Below are 18,892 nucleotides of genomic sequence, written 5' to 3'. Positions count from 1 at the left end.
GGGTGATAATTGGCTCACTGCAACCTCTACCTCCTGGATTCAAGTGATTCTTGTGCCTCAGCCTCCCAAGTAGCTGGGACTACAGGCATGCACCACCACACCTAGCTATTTTTTCTATTTTTAGTAGAGACAAGTTTTCACCATCTTGGCCAGGGTGGTCTCAAACTCCTGACCTCAGGTGATCTGTCCGCCTCGGCCTCCCAAAGTGCTGGGATTACAGGCGTGAGCCACCGTGCCCAGCCAGACACTTTTAATTGACTAAGATTGCTCCTCACCAATCTTAAGATTTTTCCCCAGATTTCCTTCCCAAGCTATCTAGCCCAGCTGCCCAACTAGGCATTTCTAAACATATCTTTAATGCTTGTCATGGTAAGGAATAATGACCCCCTGATTCCTGTCCTCTGCTACTCTATTAGGTATGATTGACAATGTTTTATTTTTCCAGAAATGTTCTTCCTTTTTGATAAAGCCAATGTTTCTTTTATTTTTGTTTTTACAGAAAAAAAGGCTGGGTGGGGGGGCGCGGGCAGTCATAGTATGCATACTTCTCCAACTGGCTTTTTTCTCTTGGAGTTCCTTCCGCATCAATATAGAGACCTACTTCACTTTTTATTATTTATTTATTTATTTAGAGACAGGATCTTGCTTTGTCATCCAGGCTGGAGCCCCAGGGCTCAATACTCACAGCTCACTGCAGCTATCCTCAAGCTATCCTCCCACCTCTCAGCCTCCTAAGTAGCTAGGACTCCTGGCCGAACCTACTGCCACCACACCAGCTAATTTTTTTTAATAGAGACTGAGTCTTGCTATGTTGCCCAGGCTGGTCTCAACTACCGGGCTCAACCGATCCTCCCACCTCATCCTCCCAAAGTGCTGGGATTACAGCTGTGAGCACTGCTCTCAGCATTCACCTTTAAAAACATATCTAATTATATATATATATATATATATATATATATATCAGGGTTTATTTAGCCACTTCCCTACTGGACATCTCAGTGACCCAGTTCTGTTGTTTTGGCATACAATGCTGCAGTGGACAACCTTCTCCATGTAGTTTATTTTAATCAAACAGCGACTTCAAATTTTGATAGAGCCTCCCAAGATACACTAGTATCAAGCCAGTTTGAGAATTTAGTATGCCACTCTCTCTCCTGCTGAAAACCTTCTTCCAGGGGCAATGTAATGGAAAGGACTTGGGTTCTGCGCCTAGAAGCAAGGAGCTTTGGGTCTTTAACCTCTCTGGGCCTCACGTGTTCGCCTATGTAAAGTCAGTATAATCTCGCGTCTCAGGTTGGTTGTGAGAACCCAGAGACTGCCTCCGTGAAGGCTTGGCATCAGCAGAGGCCTCGGCTGTCCTTTACTTTCAGGGTGTCCCGGGGCACGGGCCAAAACCTCAGGCTGAACGTGCTAGAGGAACCTTCCTGTCCCTTGCAGATTAGGAAAACTGTGGCACAGAAAGCGCCAAGGGGTTGGTCAAGACCCCCACAGCTTTGGTCCACGCTGCTGCGGGCGGCTTCGGATCCTGGTCCCGGGGGACTGCGCACATTTGGATGTGGTCAGCAGGGAGGCCTGGCCCGGCCCCTTCACCTTCTACCCAGTCCTCTCCCCCAAACCAATTCCGACCCCTAACGCCCACAGTCCTCACTCGCTTTCAGTTCGACCCCTGCCCCAGGGGCGACTGGGTGAGGCTGTCATTCCTGAACAACTAAAAGCTGCTGCGGCCAGCGTCACCTCCGGCCCCAACGGAGACGGTGGGGAACGTGAGGCTTAGGGACTCCGCGTCCTCCCTCCTGCTGGGCCTCAGCGTGCCCTCTGTACTTGCCTTCTGCGACCAGTGAATGTGAGTGGGACGTATGTGTAGACAGCAGACGGGTGTTGTGCAGCTGTGTGATGTGTGTGTTGTGTGGTGAACCCTTCTTTGTGTAGATACGTTAAGTATGTGTGCTGTGGTGCACAGATGTAGGGGCTCACGAAGTACTGGGCTCCTTGCTCCTAGAGCCCCAACAGTTCCCAACGTTACAGCCCTGCCCGGCTCAGCCTCCGCAGAGACGGCGGCGGGACCCGGAGTTTGCGCGTGCGCGACTCCGCCCCAGGCTCCTCCCTCCCGCTGGCACTCCCGCCTTCCCCCGGCCCTCCCTGCGCTTTACGGCCCGGCACGCCACTTTTACTGCAGTCGCTCCCGCCGCCGCCGTTGCCCCCGCCGCCGCGGCTGCTGCAGGTGAGGTGAAGTAAGGTGAGGTGTGGTGTTGGGCCGGTGCCGCCGCCGCTGTCGCCGGGGAGGAGGTGGAAAGCGGGGCTGCGGCGGGCCGGCGGGGGCGGCCTGTCAGCCGCTGCTTTGTCTCCTTAGCTCGGGTCCTGTCTGCGCTGCCGCAGGGAGGCCGCCCGGGCCAGGCGAGCCGAACCAATGCTGGACCTGGAGGTAGTGCCCGAACGCTCTCTGGGGAACGAGCAATGGGAATTCACGCTGGGTGAGTTTGGGGTCCTCTGTCAGGACCCCATTCGCTGATCCTTGCTTTCTTCTGGGCTCTTCCCACCTCTGTTCTCAGTCTCTCACGCCCCTGCGCCCGCAGCTCCTCACCTCTTTCGTCCTCTCGGCTCGCTGGGCTCCAGGCACTAGATACCCTCTCCAACTGGCCCGATTTGCCTGTCAGTTGCTCGTCTCGGGTCTCAGCAGGGTCTCTTTTGGGACAGTGGGACACTAGTAGTAAAGACAATAATAGCCTGCTCTCCCCAAATGCCTAATGCCTGGCCCTGCTCTTTTTGGACGTAATTCTCTCTAGTACCCCTCGCCGGCGCCTGAGGATAGGTACTATTGTTATTCCCATTTCCATTTTACAGACTAAATAATGGCTGAGAAGTGGCTGACCCCTCTGATCATCACTGTGGCCTGTGGTTTGTCTCCCACTGCTTTTCTGGGCTGTGGCTTCCTTCCCCTTTTTTGGAGGGGAAACCTAGGCTTGGAACCTATGATCAGATGTTGGGGCTCTGGTCAAGGGAGTTGAGTTTGTGTGTATTAAAGGAACAGCTGACTTGCTTCCCTCTTTTTTTTTTTTTTTTTGGAGACGAAGTCTCGCTCTGTCGCCCAGGCTGCAGTGCAGTTGCACGATCTTCGCTCACTGCAACTTAACGCCTCGTGTGTTTAAGCGATTCTCCTGCCTCAGCCTCCCCAGTAGCTAGGATTACAGGCACGCAACACCACACCCGGCTAATTTTTGTATTTTTATTTTTTTATTTATTTTTATTTTTATTTTTATTTTTTGAGACGGAGTCTCGCTCTGTCGCCCAGGCTGGAGTGCAGTGGCGCAATCTCGGCTCACTGCAAGCTCCGCCTCCCGGGTTCACGCCATTCTCCTGCCTCAGCCTCTCCGAGTAGCTGGGACTACAGGCGCCCGCCACCACGCCCGGCTAATTTTTTGTATTTTTAGTAGAGACGGGGTTTCACCGTGGTCTCGATCTCCTGACCTCGTGATCCGCCCACCTCGGCCTCCCAAAGTGCTGGGATTACAAACGTGAGCCACCGCGCCCGGCTAATTTTTGTATTTTTAGTAGAGACGAGGTTTCACCATGTTGACCAGGCTGGCTGGTTTCAAACTCCTGACCTCGTGATCCGCCCACCTCGGCCTCCCAAACTGCTGGGATTACAGGCGTGAGCCACTGCACCCGACCTCGCTTCCCTCTCTTTTGAAATGTAGTCTGTATCGGATGCTGTAATCCTAAACCCAGACCTCAGTTGTGACAGGTGAAGGTTGGATGAAATAGGAGTTAGGGGGAAGTAACATTCAGTTTCTAAAAAATGCAGTTTGGTCGTTTTGGGGTTTGCTGGCCCAGCCTTCTCCCTTCACCCTCTCCATTCCCAACATCACTGCTTTTATGTGTACAAGGATGTTTGCATTCAGTAACCCCTGTGTGTTTACTTTGATGTTCCAGCACTAAGAAAAGGGGGTGGGGTAGGTGTTGGTGCTGTTTGTTCGTGCAGGCCTGAACTTTAGTCACTCTAGTGTGAGCTACTGGACTAAATCAGCTGCTCCATTGGATTATAAATTATCCTTGACTCTGTCAAGGATTATAAATTATCTTGACACAGACTTATGTCTGTGGAGACAGTGTATTGGAGAAACCAGGTGGTACAGATTGCTGGTAAGGCCCTGCTGATGGTTAGTGGCTACGTACGTCCTGTGTGTTGTAAGAGCTAGTTTTTGCTGTTGGTGTTTTGTTTTAAGACAGAGTCTCACTCTGTTGCCCAGGTTGGAGTGCAGTGGCACAATATTGGCTCACTGCAACCTCTGCCTCCCGGGTTCAAGCAATTCTCCTGCCTCAGCCTCCCTACTAGTAGCTGGGATTACAGGCGTCTGCAAACACAATGGGCTAATTTTTGTATTTTTAGTAGAGACCGGGTTTCACCATGTTGGCCAGGCTGGTCTTGAACTCCTGACCTCAAGTGATCCACCTTGGCCTCCCAAAGTGCTAGGATTACAGGTGTGAGCCACCATGCCCAACCATAAAAGCCGGTTTAATTTAGGGGTCTTGGCCAAATTCTTTCGTAACTTACACCACTCCTGCAGAGTTCTTTCCAAAATATTAGCTGGTACGAAATGCTCCATTCTCTCGTGAAGCACTGAGATCTTGGTTGGGAGGCTGGTGATACCATTCTAATGCTCTTTGGCGTCTGGTTAACTCCTTTCCTCCCCTCTCCTTGACAGTTTCTACCCAAGCAAGATACTCCCACGGCTGGATAAAAACCACAGCCATAGCTTCAAACTGTGCTTGATAGTGTGACTAGGTTGTGGATCTCTTGGTGGTACAAGCATTCAGAGTCCCTTGGTCAAAAGTAGTGGCTAGGGACTGGGTGCAGTAACTCATGGCTGTAATCCCAACACTTTGGGAGGCTGAGACAGGAGGATAGCTTGAAGCCAGGAGTTCAAGACCAGCCTAGGCGATATAGTGAGACCTCGTTTCTACAACAACAACAACAACAACAAAATTAGCCAGGCCTGTAGTCTCAACTACTTGGGAGGCTGAGATGGAAGGATCACTTGAGGCGGGGAGGTCAAGGCTGCCGTGGGTCACAATCACACCACTGGGCATGATCCTGGGTGATAGAGGGAAACCCTGTCTCAAGGAGACAAAAAAAAAAGTAGTTACTAGGGTATTAATTGAGATCAAGATTTCCAGAAAACTGAGTGAGAGAGCAAGGCTTCTCTCAGCTGTTGTTTTGACACCCTAACCCTAACTCCTAGCTCTGCTAGTTTCCCAGGAATCAAGGGTTTACATAGTTCTTTCGGTTTACATAGTTCTTTCAAACTGTCTAAATAGCAACCAAAAACAGTGAGAAGGGCATTTCTGTATATTGGGTCCAGAACTGAATTTTAGGGGGAAGCTCATAGACTGGCTCAGAGCCTTCATGAGTCCCGTGGGTCTTAAAATTCATTTTTACATGGTGTCTGCCTGAGAGATGGTGGTCATTTAACTTTATCAGACTTTAAAAATGGAAAGTCATTTTCCACCTGTGTCAATCTCCCCCACCCTGAACACATCCAAACTACTTTTGGGGCTGTTAGGGATAGGTCCCGGAAGGGAATCTGATTTAGAATTACATGCCTAGGCTAGTGAACCAGGAAGAACTTATCTCTTGCCACCACAAGCTTGTAAGATAGGTGTTGTTATCTCTTTTTGCCAGGTGAGGGACAGGCTCAGAGAGAGATGATAAACAAAAGTCGCCAAACAGGCATATCCTGCATCCCACTGCTCTTTCCTTCTGAGAGTGGACTCAACTTTGTCACCAGGTTTCTTATTGGAATCTGCAAATGCAGATGCAATTATCTGCCTGGCATCACAATGGGAAGCTGCATCCTGGCAGCTCCTTGGCTGCCTTCCTGGTGGTATAATGTTGGACGATTAGGGAAATGCCAGCAACACAGGGACAGGAAAACCTAGGCCAAGCAGAATCTCTGTGAATATGAATGTCACTGATGGTTTGACCAGCGGTGAGTAAAGGCAGTGCAGATTTGAAATGTTTTGTTTTCTTTTTTCTTTGTTTTTTTTTTTTTTTTTTGAGACAGTGTCTCGCTCTGCCGCCCAGGCTAGAGTGCAGTGGCGTGATTTTGGCTCACTGCAAGCTCCGCCTCCCGGGTTCATGCCATTCTTCTGCCTCAGCCTCCCGAGTAGCTGGGACTACAGGCGCCTGCCACCACGCCCAGCTAATTTTTTGTATTTTTAGCAGAGACGGGGTTTCACCATGTTAGCCAGGATGGTCTTGATCTCCTGACCTCGTGATCCGCCCGCCTCAGCCTCCCAAAGTGCTGGGATTACAGGCGTGAGCCACTGCACCCAGCCTCTTTTTTTTTTTTTGAAACAGTCTTACTCTGTCACCCAGGCTGGAGTGCAGTGGTGCGATCTTGGCTCACTGCAACCTCCGCCTCTTGCGATTATAGGCATGAACCACCAGCTAATTTTTTACTTTTAGTAGAGATGGGGTTTCACAATGTTGACCAGGCTGGTCTCGAACTCCTGACCTCAAGTGATCCTCCTGCCTCGGCTCCCAAAGTGCTGGGATTATAGGCACGAGCGTTTGTGCCGGGCCCTGAAATGTTTTCAATGAGAGTTGCAGAATGTATTGATGCAGAGCAAGTCTCTGAATTTGTTTTTGAAATTAGTCTTGAAAGGGACTAAAAAAGGTAGATTTAAAGGGTCAGTGAAGAAAATACCTTCTCCGAGATTACCTTGTTCCACAGAGACTGAAGGCTCACTGTGTTGAAGGCATCATCTACCTCTGTGAACTCTGCTCACAAACATTGAAAATAAACAGTGCACAGTGACTCATGCTTGTACTTTGGGAGGCTGAGGTGAGGGGATCACTTGAGCTAAGAGTTTGAGACCACCCTAGGTAACATAGTGAGACCCTGTCTCTATTTAAATAAAAATTAAAAAACAAAGAAGTGATCTTATTCCCTGAAGAGCTTAATCTAGTGATAGAGAAGGATTATAGAAATAGTTCCTTTTATTATAATCAAGTAGAAGATGTGTAGGGTACTGTGGAGGGGAAGAAGGGACTTGACCTGACCTAGGGGTTCAGAGAAGACTTTCTGCCAACCAACAGGAGCTGGAAATCTTGCAGTCGAATGAAAGAAGAAAAAAAAAACATAGGAGAAAAGGTAGATGATGTGTGCAGGGAACTATAAGCAATTTGGTGTTATAATTAGAGCATGATGTACTGGTAGAAGAAGAAAATGGATTTCCCAGAGTCCCAATTCTGTTTGGTTATAGCTGCCTGGGATACTTTGTGTTGGGATCTGTGCAAATCTGTGGAAAAGAGGATATGTATTAGCGAAGTGTATTGTGGGCATTGGTTTAGGAAGAACTGGATTTGGAGAAGTGGGGAAGAAGGAGGAATCTAGAGGTTTCTGACTTGAGAAACTCTGTAAGATGTTGAACATAGATATTGAGACCTAGAATACAGAGAACATGCAAAGATCACTTTTAACCTGTTGGCTTTTATTTGCCTTTAAATGTATACAGAAAACAGATGGAGATATGAGTCAGAAACTGGGTGGTTAGTTGAACCAGGGATGAGCAGAAGAAACATAGCCTATTGGAGAGACTCGGAAAAGTTAGAGGAGAGTAGTATTGGTGGAGAGACAATAGGAGTTCCAGAGAAGGAGGGTGGTCAACAGGATTCGTGGTATAGGACCTAAGTGTTCTACCTAATTGCTTTGTTTCACAGATGTGCATGACCACCTACAGTTGTGCCAGGCACAGTGATTGGGTGCTGGGAGGTATTGAGGTGAACAAGACAGACAAGGTCCTACCTCTGTGAGGATATATGGGAGACTAACAGATAAATAAATGATGGTATGAGAGGCTTCATTGAATAAGGCAGTGAGGGAAGTGAGGTGTGACCAAGACCTAAAGTGCGAACAAGAGCCAGCTTTGGGTAAAACATTCCAGATTACAGCAGCAACAAGAGCTAATTCAGAGGCCTGAGGTGAGAAAGAGCTTGACGTGTGCAAGTAACAAAGGGTGAACAGTGGAAAGAAGATATAGATGGATAAGATCCAGAATATTCAGGGCCTTTGGTGATGACATGGTGTTTGGGTTTTATCCGCCTGCAATGGGAAGCCATTGAGAGGTTATAAGCAGGCAAATGCTGAGATCTGTGAGACAAAGATTTGTGCGGTTTAGAAGGCTGACCATTCTGTTAGAGCTGGGATAGTGCTCCTGTTTCTTTGCCATTCATATAGTTAGTTCCCTTTAGACATCTTTTGTAGTGCTCCTTTACCAGTAGCTGTGTGATGACGAGTCACCATGGCTGCTTCGTCTCCTCTGGGTGAGTTTCTCCCTGGGTGACTCAGGATCCTAAGATCCTAAGATGCTGAGACATCCTTTGATGTGGTAAATGGAATCCTCCCTCAAGAAACAGGCATGGGCTGGGAGCGGTGGCTCATGTCTATAATCCCAGCATTTTGGGAGGCCGAGACGGGAGGATAGCTTGAGCTTAGGAGTTTGAGACCAGCCTGGGTGGCATAGCAAGACCCTGTCTCTTTGGAAAAAAAGAAAAAGAAAGAAAGAAACTGGCATGTGCCACGTGGATCAGAGAAGCCATGCGGACTTCCTCTTTCTTGACATTGACATCTAACTAACTGAGCTTGTCTGTCTTCTGCACATGGATGTTTGTCCATTCCTCCTGGGAATGACAGCATAGATGTTCCTCCATTTAGGAATGGCAAAGATGACGGATGCATCCAGCTTGTTCATATTCTCAAACATTTATTGAGTCCCTACTATGTGCCAGGTTTTATGCTATGGAAGGCTGAAAAGTACTTTTTTAAAGATTATAAGTCAGCCTTGTGATGATTGCCTTCAACTTTCTTCAGACTGAAGAATGGCCTCTCAGATGAGGGCAGAATCAGATTGTTTAAATGTAAAATCAGCCATGAGCCTTTTACCTTCTAATTAATTCTTCATTTGGAAGCTCTTTTTTGCATATCGCATCTCTTTGACCTGGAAGCCAACTGATTTAAATGTGAACTGGCTGCCATCGGATGAAGCCATGGTCCCTTTTCTTCCTTTCTTTTGTCACCCACTCTACAATCTATCAGTCCCACTCGGTAAATATTTATTCAACAGTCACTGGATTGGCTACGTGCGGTGGCTCACACCTGTAATACTAGCACTTTAGAAAGCGGAGGTGGGAGGATTACATGAGCCCAGGAGTTCAAGACCAGTCTGGGCAACACAGTGAGACCTCGTCTCTACCAAAAATTTAAAAATTAGCCAGTTGTGGTGGCACATGCCTGTAGTCCCAGCTACTCGGGACACTGAGGTGGGAGGATCTCTTGAGCCTGGGAGACAGAGGTTTTAGTGAGCCAAGATTGCACCACTACATTCCAGCCTGGGTGACAGAGTGAGACTCTGTCTTAAAAAAAACAAAACAAGGCCGGGCGCGGTGGCTCACGCTTGTAATCCCAGCACTTTGGGAGGCCGAGGCGGGCGGATCACGAGGTCAGGAGATCGAGACCACGGTGAAACCCTGTCTCTACTAAAAATACAAAAAAATTAGCCGGGCGTGGTGGTGGGCGCCTGTAGTCCCAGCTACTCGGAGAGGCTGAGGCAGGAGAATGGCGTGAACCCGGGAGGCGGAGCTTGCAGTGAGCCGAGATTGCGCCACTGCACTCCAGCCTGGGCGACAGAGCGAGACTCCGTCTCAAAAAAAAAAAAAACAAAAAAAACAAAAAAAACAAAACCAGTCACTGGGTGGTTAGCTCTGAGCAGGGTACAAGGGATCCAGAGAGTGGTGAACAGCAGACACATTGTTTTTGTATTCATTAAACTATGAGTCTTTGTTTTTTGTCCAGGACCTGTCTCTTTGTATGTTTCTTCTTGTTTAAATTATAATGGACTCTGGAAACAAACTTTTTTTTTTGAGATGGAGTCTCGCTCTGTCGCCAAAGTTGGAGTGCAGTGGCGCGATCTCAACTCACTGCAACCTCTGCCTGCCAGGTTTAAGCAAGTCTCCTGACTCAGCTTCACGAGTAGCTGGGACTACAGGCGCACGCCACCATGCCCAGCTAATTTTTTTGTTTTTTTTGTATTTTTAGTAGAGACAGGGTTTCACCAAGCTGGCCAGGCTGGTCTCAAACTCCTGACCTTGTGATCCGCCCGCCTCAGCCTCCCAAAGTGCTGGGATTACAGGTGTGAGCCACCGCGCCCAGCCTGGAAACAAACTTTTTGGTGGTCTCGGTGAGTCCTTAGAATGTTGAAGATGTTGGGCCGGGCACGGTGGCTCACGCCTGTAATCCCAGCACTTTGGGAGGCTGAGGTGGGTGGATCACGAGGTCAGGAGATAGAGACCATCCTGGCTAACACGGTGAAACCCCATCTCTACTAAAAACACAAAAAAATTAGCCAGGCGGCGTGGTGGCGGGCGCCTGTAGTCCCAGCTACTCCGGAGGCTGAGGCAGGAGAATGGCGTGAACCCGGGAGGCGGAGTTTGCAGTGAACCGAGACCGCGCCGCTGCACTCCAGCCTGGGCGACAGAGCGAGACTCTGTCTCAAAAAAAAAAAAAAAAAAGAAGAAGAAGGAAAAAAAGAATGTTGGAGATGTCATTGGAATTGGAATTTGGATTACTTAAACTAGAGGCATATGTCAATCTGCTTATAATGGGCCATGAGTTAAAGAACCAAGTGTTAAGAATTAGATATTCAGTAATGCCTCGCCCTGTCGCTTTTTTTTTTTTTTTCCCCCTCCCGAGACAGCACCTGGCTGGGTCACCCAGGCCAGAGTGCAGCCTCCACCTCCTGAGCTCAAGCCATCCTTTCACCTCAGCCTCCTGAGTAGCTGGGACGACAGGGGCACACCATCATGCCCGGCTATTTTTTTTTTTTTGAGATGGAGTCTCGCTTTGTAGCCCAGGCTGGAGTGCAGTGGCACAATCTCGGCTCACTGCAAGCTCCGCCTCCTGGGTTCATGCCATTCTCCTGTCTCAGCCTCCCAAGTAGCTACAGGACTACAGGTGCCTGCCACCACGCCCGGCTAATTTTTTGTATTTTTTTTTTTTTTAGTAGAGATGGGCTTTCTCCATGTTAGCCAGGATGGTCTCGATCTCCTGACCTTGTGATCTGCTCGCCTCAGCCTCCCAAAGTGCTGGGATTATGGGCACGAGCCACTGCGCCCAGCTGCCTGGCTAATTTTTTTGTATTTTATTTTATTTTTTGAGATGGAGTTCACTCTTGTTGCCCAGGCTGGAGTGCAATGGCACTATCTCGGCTCACCGCAACCTCCGCCTCCCAGGTTCAAGCGCTTCTCCTGCCTCAGCCTCCCAAGTAGCTGGGATTACAGGCATGCACCACCATGCCTGGCTAATTTTGTATTTTTAGTAGAGACGGGGTTTCTCCATATTAGTCGGGCTGGTCTCAAACTCCCGACCTCAGGTGATCTGCCCACCTCGGCCTCCCAAAGTGCTGGGATTACAGGCGTGAGCCACCGTGCCCGGCCATTTTTTTGTATTTTAATAGGCATGAGCCACTGTACCCTGCCCCCTGTTGCTTTTTTTTTTTTTTTTTTTTGAGACAAAGTCTTGCTCTCTCTCCCAGGCTGGAGTGCAGTGGCGCTATCTCGGTTCACTGCAACCTCCGCCTCCTGGGTTCAAGCAGTTCTCCTGCCTCAGCCTCCAGAGTAGCTGGGACTACAGGTGCATTCTACCATGCCCAGCTAATTTGTGTATTTTTAATAGAGACGGGGTTTCACCATGTTGGCTAGGTTGGTCTTGAACTCCTGACCTCATGATCTGCCCATCTCAGCTTCCCAAAGTGCTGGGATTACAGGCGTGAGCCACCAGGCCTGGCCCCCTGTCGCTATTTTTAAATTAAACAAAAAAATAAAAATAACTAGATATTTGTGGGATTTTAAGTAAAAATCCAGTGAAATCCTTGGTAAAATAAGTTGATTCATTGATTCTGGTGGATGGGTGATCTTAAACTTTTTTTTTTTATTTTTTTGAGACAGGGTCTTGTCTGTCACCCAGATGGGAGCACAGTAGCACTATCATGGCTCACTGCAGGATCAACCTCCTGGGCTGAAGCAATCCTCTCACCTTAGTCACCCCAGGACCTAGGACTACCGGCATATCCCACCATGCCCAGTTAATTTTTTTACTTTTTGTAGAGACAGGATCTTACTATATTCCCAGGCGGGTCTTAAATTCCTGGCCTCAGGCGATCCTCCTGCCCTGCCCTCCCAAAGTGTTGGGATTACAGGCATGAGCCACCACACCAAGTCCTGATCTTAAACTTTTAAAATTGTTCCTTACAAGTCATGTACTCTATAATAGGCCTTCATTTCAGAGATGCAGAGACAGGTGCCAGAAAGGAAGAGAAAGGACCTATCTCAGGTCATACCTAAGCCATGGCAGAGTGAGGACCAAAACCTGGGTCTGCAGAATCATGCAGTCAGTGCTTTTCTCACTTGGTTCTTTGATTCATACTTACTTTGCTTTCTCCGGGCGCTTGTCTGCGTCAGATCAGTGTGGCGGTCCCTATTTCCAGGAAGACTTTTTGTATATTCAGTGCCTCCCCTCTCCTTCCATGCATGTCCAACCTTTTGGCTTCCCTGGGCCACGTTGGAAGAAGAATTGTCTTGAGCCACACATAAAATAGACTAACACTAATGATAGTTAATGAGCTTAAAAAAAATAAAAATGTAAAAAAGGTCCATGCATCATATGCATTTTTTTTTTTTTTTTTTTTTTTTTTTTTTTTTTATAGACAGAGTTTTGCTCTGGTGCCCAGGCTGAGTGCAGTGTCGTGATCTTGGCTCACTGCAACCTCCGCCTCCCGGGTTCAAGCATTTCTCCTGCCTCAGCCTCCCAGGTAGCTGGGACTACAAGGGCAGCCACCTCGCCTGGCTAATATATATATATATGTTTTTAGTAGAGTCAGGGTTTCACCATGTTGGCTAGGCTGGTCTCGAATGCCTGACCCCAAGTGATCCTCCCACCTTGGCCTCCCAAAATGCTGGGTGGGATTGCAGGCATAAGCCACCACGCCCGGCCCATGCATGATTTTTGTGATATCCACCACCACAGATAAGCAAAAGAGTCGTTGCATTCGAAGAGTTGGACACCTGTGCACAGTCCAAGTATTCTCTTAGTGCTTGCTGCTTAACATTATTGTAGCTCTTACTGCTTATTGAACTCTTATTTACTCATGTATCTGTAGACCTTAGTAGCCCCCAAACATCCCCAGGCTTTACTACAGGGACCAGTGCCTAGTGAAGTAGTAGATGTCAATAGATGAATAGCCAAAATAACCACACAGGTGTCTTGCTTTATTTCAGGAATGCCTCTGGCTCAGGCAGTAGCCATTCTTCAGAAGCACTGTCGCATCATCAAAAACGTCCAGGTTCTCTACAGTGAACAGGTGAGTGGTGGCTGATTTGTTTATTGAAATAGCATCCCTTGGCAGTGAGTCACTTCCAGAGCTGATGCTTTGGGATAGGCTGACTGGCAAGGATAGCTGTGTTCGAATGGGAGGATCTCTAGCACCAGCCAGTTACCAAGTACCTTTTCTTTGATTCTGAAACTTTTGCTCTTGATTATCTAGTACAGCTAGGTTTGGAAGAGCAGTAATAATTGAACCTGTGTTTTGTCTGTGCTCAACCTGCCTACAGGCCCTTAAACAGGGACTTTTCAGTAGTAGGTCGCTTCAGAGGCTGTCTCTGGTCTTTTAGAGTGCTTACCTTCCACTTCTGTGTTTAAAGTTGTCTTTTCTGCTTTGTTGGTTAGTTTGTGTTCAGGATTGTTGCAGTGCAGATCTCTAGCTAGCATAGCATACCAGATTTGAAAGGAAACAGATATAATTCACCCCTTTATCTCTCTCAAAGAGCAATCTTCCCACCACTGAATTCTCTGAAACCTGAAGTTCTGTGACCAGACCATGTGCTGCCATGTTGCAGCCTTTGTGGTGTCCTATGTGTCACAAGCCTCAGGGAATAGTTTTGAGCCTACAGAGGCTAAAGGATGTCCCCAATGACTTTTCTGAGACCCTTTGAGTACTAGTTTATTTCAGTTCTATTTGTTCCAATTAGTTTCAGATCCTAAAGCAAATGACAGTTTATTTCTGACATGAAGAATGTTGTAAATTATAGGTGGGCAAAATTTCTGAGAGGCTTCTCACTTTTTGACTTGAATCAGAATCAGAATTGGGCCTGTTACCTATACCCAGAGATTACATTCTGCCATATTGTACCCCTCTACCAGCCTAATGAGACCCTCATGTGAGGGATCTGATAGAAGACATGCTTAATCTCCAAGCAAGTGCTTGAGTATTCATGTGGTGCCTATGACGGAACAGGGGACTTGTAGGAGTGGGCAGGGGTTTCTTTTTTTTTTTTTTTTTTTTTTTGAGACGGAGTCTTGCTCTATCGCCCAGGCTGGAGTGCAGTGGCGCAATCTCGGCTCACTGCAGGCTCCGCCTCCTGGGTTCACCTGCCATTCTCCTGCCTCAGCCTCTCAAGTAGCTGGGACTACAGATGCCCACCACCACACCCAGCTAATTTTTTTTTTTTTTGTATTTTTAGTAGAGATGGGGTTTCACCGTGTTAGCCAGGATGGTCTCGATCTCCTGACCTCGTGATCTGCCTGCCTCGGCCTCCCAGAGTGCTGGGATTACAAGCGTGAGCCACCATGCCCGGCCAAGGTGGGCAGGGGTTTCTTGAACCACTGTGGATTATCAGTGCCAAAGTGGATTCTCATTAATTAAATTAATTTATTTACCTTTTTTTTTTTTTTTTTGAGACAGAGTTTTGCTCTTGTTGCCCAGGCTGGAGTGCAATGGTGCGATCTCGGCTCACCTCAACCTCTGCCTCCCGAGTTCAAGCGATTCTCCTGCCTCAGCCTCCCGAGTAGCTGGGATTACAGGCATGTGCCACCACGTGCAGCTAATTTTGTATTTTTAGTAGAGATGGGGTTTCTCCATGTTCGTCAGGCTGGTCTCAAACTCCCGACCTTAGGTGATCTGCCTGCCTCGGCCTCCCAAAGTGCTGGGATTATGAGCCACTGTGACTGGCCAAAATTTATTTCTTATATCACCACCATCATTGTCTGTTATTCCGGTATTTGGGTATAAACAGTGTTAGCATTAAGTTGATTTTCCCCAATATCTTCTAAGCAACTTTAACACATTAGCAAATATGGGTTTGACCAGGCACTGTGGCTCACACCACTAACTCCAACACTTTGGGAGGGCCGAGGCAGGAAGGTTGCTTGAGTCCAAGAGTTCGAGACCAGCCAGGGCGACATAAAATAAAAAATTAACCTGGAGTGGTGGCGCACACCTGTAATCCTGGCTATTCGGGAGGCTAAGGTGGGAGAATCATGAGCAGTGAGGTATGATTGTATCACTGCACTTCAGCCTAGGTGACAGACCAAGACCCTGTCTCAAAAAAAAAAAAACATGGGTTTTTGAGTCTGAATCCTGATTTAGAGATCTGCTTTTCTCATTTCTAATTCATGAGAGTTGTGGCATATTAATAAGTAATCTGGTTATCTTTCTGTAAAACAGTATAGTTTCTTGATAATAGAATAATCTTTGGGTTTGTTTGTTTTTGAGACAGAGTCTTGCTCTGTTACCCAGGCTGGAGTACGGTGGCACGATCTTGGCTCACTACAACTTCCACCTCCCAGGCTCAAGTGATTCTCCTGCCTCAGCCTCCTGAGTACTTGCGATTACAGGCACATGCCACCACGCCTGGCTAATTTTTGTATTTTTAGCAGAGATGGGGTTTCACCATGTTGGCCAGGCTGATCTCAAACTCCTGACCTCAAGTGATCCGCCCGTCTTGGCCTCCCAAAGTGCTGGGATTACAGGCATGAGCCACCACACCCAGCCTAGGATAATCTTTGGATGAGGATCAAAAGGAGATGGTCTCTCAGAACTCTGATCTGATGCCCTTTTTTTTTTTTTTTGAGACAGTGTCTTGCTCTGTCACCAAGGCTGGAGTGCAGTGGCATGATCATGGCTCACTGCAACCTCCCCTAATCTTCCTCCTTTAGTTTTGCCACTCCTGGGCTCCAGCCGTCCTCCCACCTCAGCCTCCTGGGTAGCTGGGACCACAGGTGTGCGCCACCACATCTGGCTGTTAAAAAAAAAAAAAAAATTTTGGCCAGGTGCGGTGGCTCATGCCTTTAATCCCAGCACTTTAGGAGGCCAAGACAGCTGGATCAGTTCAGGTCAGGAGTTCGAGACCAGCCTGGCCAACATGGTGAAACCCCGTCTCTACTAAAAATACAAAAATTAGCCAGGTGTGGTGGTGCACACCTGTAATCCCAGCTACTCAGGAGGCTGGGGCAGGAGAATCACTTGAACCTGGGAGGCGGAGGTTGCAGTGAGCCGAGATCGTGCCACTGCACTCCTAGGCAATAGAGTGAGACTCCATCTCAAAAAAATTTTTTTTGTAGAGACAGGGTCTCATTATATTTGCCCAGACTGGTCTCAAACTCCTGGCCTTAAGCATTCCGCATCGCACGGCCTCCCAAAGTGCTGGCATGAGCCACCGCACCCAACCAATGTGATGCTTCTTAAATTTGGGTCTTGTCCTTTTCTTCTGCCTACTTTCTTCCCGTCCTTACCCATTTGTCTCTTTGTTTCCCAAATGCAGAAAACATTTTGTCTGCATTAAACATTTCAGAAATATCTTCTTGTCTCTATGCAAATCACACCTTGGAAATGAAATGTCAAGTACGTCCCATCTTTCTTAGAGGGAAAAGATGTTAACAACTAGTAGCAGATGATTTTACTGAACTGCTTCATATGAAGGACAGCTAGGTTACTGGAAGAACCTGCTTAAATACCACATAGTACATGTGTATTTTGGTTTTAGAGATACAAAGTATTAATAAAACATTGACTCTGAGAGTAATTTGATTGCTTTTGAAAATTGCTAGGTTATATCCTGAATTATAACAATGCCAGGAAAAAAAAAGATCAGATCTTGGGAAAGTATAGGAAAATCCAGATCCTGGCACATTCCTCCTCCAAGCAAGATTCCTGGAAGAGACTAAAATGTTGCTTCACTCTGCTTATTCCATGGAATGGCTCTCTCCAAAATGGAACTTTGTGTTCTGGGTTGATACTGGTAATCCAAGTTCAGAGTTCATTGTTCCATTATCTTGCTTGAGACCTAATGGTTTAGACATTCATATAGACCTACTAGAAAATACAACATTCTTCCTTTAGTTTTTGCCAAGCATGATGGTACTATCTGGGCCTGCTGCCTTGTGGGGATCATTGGGATGGAAGGAAGCAACCTGCACTAATCCCAAAAGACTCTTAGGAGAGAATTTCGCCAATGAGGCCAACACCAGCAGTGGCTTATGGCCTTCCAGCCTGTGTCTCTGTCTCTGATAGCCGTATCTCCATCATTCAGTTTGTCTAACTTGAGAAGCTCTATAAAGAAACTAAACCTTTGGCCAAGCACGGTGGCTGACACCTGTAATCCCACCACTTTGGGAGGCTGAGGTGGGTGGATCACGAGGTCAGGAGATCGAGACCATTCTGGTTAACACAGTGAAACCCCGTCTGTACTAAAAATACAAAAAGTCAGCCGGGCGTGGTGGCAGGCGCCTGTAGTCCCAGCTACTGAGGAGGCTGAGGCAGGAGAATGGCATGAACCCGGGAGGTAGAGCTTGCAGTGAGCCGAGATTGTGCCACCGCACTCCAGCCTGGGCAACAGAGAGAGACTCCATGTAAAAAAAAAAAAAAAAAAAAAGAAACTAAACCTTTTGAGTAGCCATGTGTTAAAGAAGGGTGGGGTTTTAGATGGTGTTTTTCCTTCTACCATTGGGCAGCCTCGATCAGGGCTGTGGAGAATCTTCAGACATTGAATCCTTGAATTAATTGCATTGGACCAGAAGCACGCAGATGGGGCAGACACAAGAGGAGAGTGCTGTGTGCCGGGTATTGGGCTAGGTGCTTTCTGACCTACTATCTCTGTCCTCATAACAACCCTGGAGGGAAGGGATGAAGGTATTCCCATGAAGAAACCAGAGCTCAGAGAAGTTTTGAGAGTTACCTAAGGTCACCAGGGTTCTGTCTACTGCTTTGTTCTGCTACTCCCCTCCTCCAGGATTCAGAAGGGGCAAATGCAGAAATGTGACTCTTTAGATCTTAGATTTCGGCTTTTCAGGAAGAAGCACATATGAAATGGGATGGGAGGTTGTGGGGAGAGAGAAAAAGGATAAGAGGGTCATCTCATAATCAGATCACAATGTATTTCTTTGTCCTAGAATTTGATCTAAACCATCAAAGAATAAAAATGTGTTCCCTGTGGATGGTACGAACAGCCCGAGTGTGAATGGATGTAGGTTCAGCTGATAGGCATAAGCAGTATCTGCTGAGTTTAGATCCTGGACTAGGCCTTTTCACATGACCTGTATTCCTCACCAACTGCTCTGTAGGTTCGATGGCAGTGAACTTCATACTGCAGATGTGGACCCTGGAGCCTGAAAGGAGAATGACGTGTATACTCATATAACTTTGTCCCTTTTCCCCAGGTATTTTTACTCAAGCCCAGAAGGGAGAGGCTCTTTTCAGCCGATATTAAGAAACAGCAGCTGCAGGCTAGAAGTAAAAAACACCATATGTTCATGCAGCAGTTTTTTTCTGGTTTCCAAGCATCATTAGCTGGAGGAGAGAGGGACTGCCTGCACTTAGATATTCCCTGTGTGTTGCATTTATATTGTAAGGCTTTTAGTAGATGCTTAGTGAGTAAATCAGTTACTCAGAATGTGTTTTATTTTTGTTTTGTAGTCTCCTCTAAGCCATGACCTCATTCTTAACCTGACTCAGGACGGGATCAAACTAATGTTTGATGCTTTCAATCAGAGACTTAAGGTAA

The 18,892-nt window shown here is 47.4% G+C and overlaps 1 protein-coding gene across 7 annotated transcripts in view; it reads left to right on the top strand.

Annotated features, from left to right (window-relative positions):
• The first annotated feature begins 2,137 nt into the window (after positions 1-2,137).
• PHAF1 (phagosome assembly factor 1) overlaps positions 2,138-18,892 on the top strand; it is a 36,847-nt gene continuing 20,092 nt past the window's right edge. The window contains exons 1-4 of one of the 7 annotated variants that reach the window (XM_055298575.2): positions 2,138-2,221; positions 2,351-2,471; positions 13,334-13,416; positions 18,805-18,888. In XM_055298575.2, coding sequence (XP_055154550.1) covers positions 2,408-2,471; positions 13,334-13,416; positions 18,805-18,888 — 231 coding nt within the window. In that variant the 5' untranslated portion in view covers positions 2,138-2,221; positions 2,351-2,407. Of the gene's footprint in view, positions 2,237-2,350; positions 2,472-13,333; positions 13,417-18,804; positions 18,889-18,892 lie in introns of those variants that run through there. The other 6 variants (XM_063611782.1, XM_055298576.2, XM_055298579.2 and 3 more) reach the window with 6 other exon arrangements.

This window comes from Symphalangus syndactylus, chromosome 11 (genome assembly GCF_028878055.3).
Source record: "Symphalangus syndactylus isolate Jambi chromosome 11, NHGRI_mSymSyn1-v2.1_pri, whole genome shotgun sequence".
Taxonomy (NCBI): domain Eukaryota; kingdom Metazoa; phylum Chordata; class Mammalia; order Primates; family Hylobatidae; genus Symphalangus; species Symphalangus syndactylus.
The sequence above is the reverse complement of the archived record's forward strand: the minus strand, read 5'-3'. Positions and strand labels throughout refer to the sequence as shown.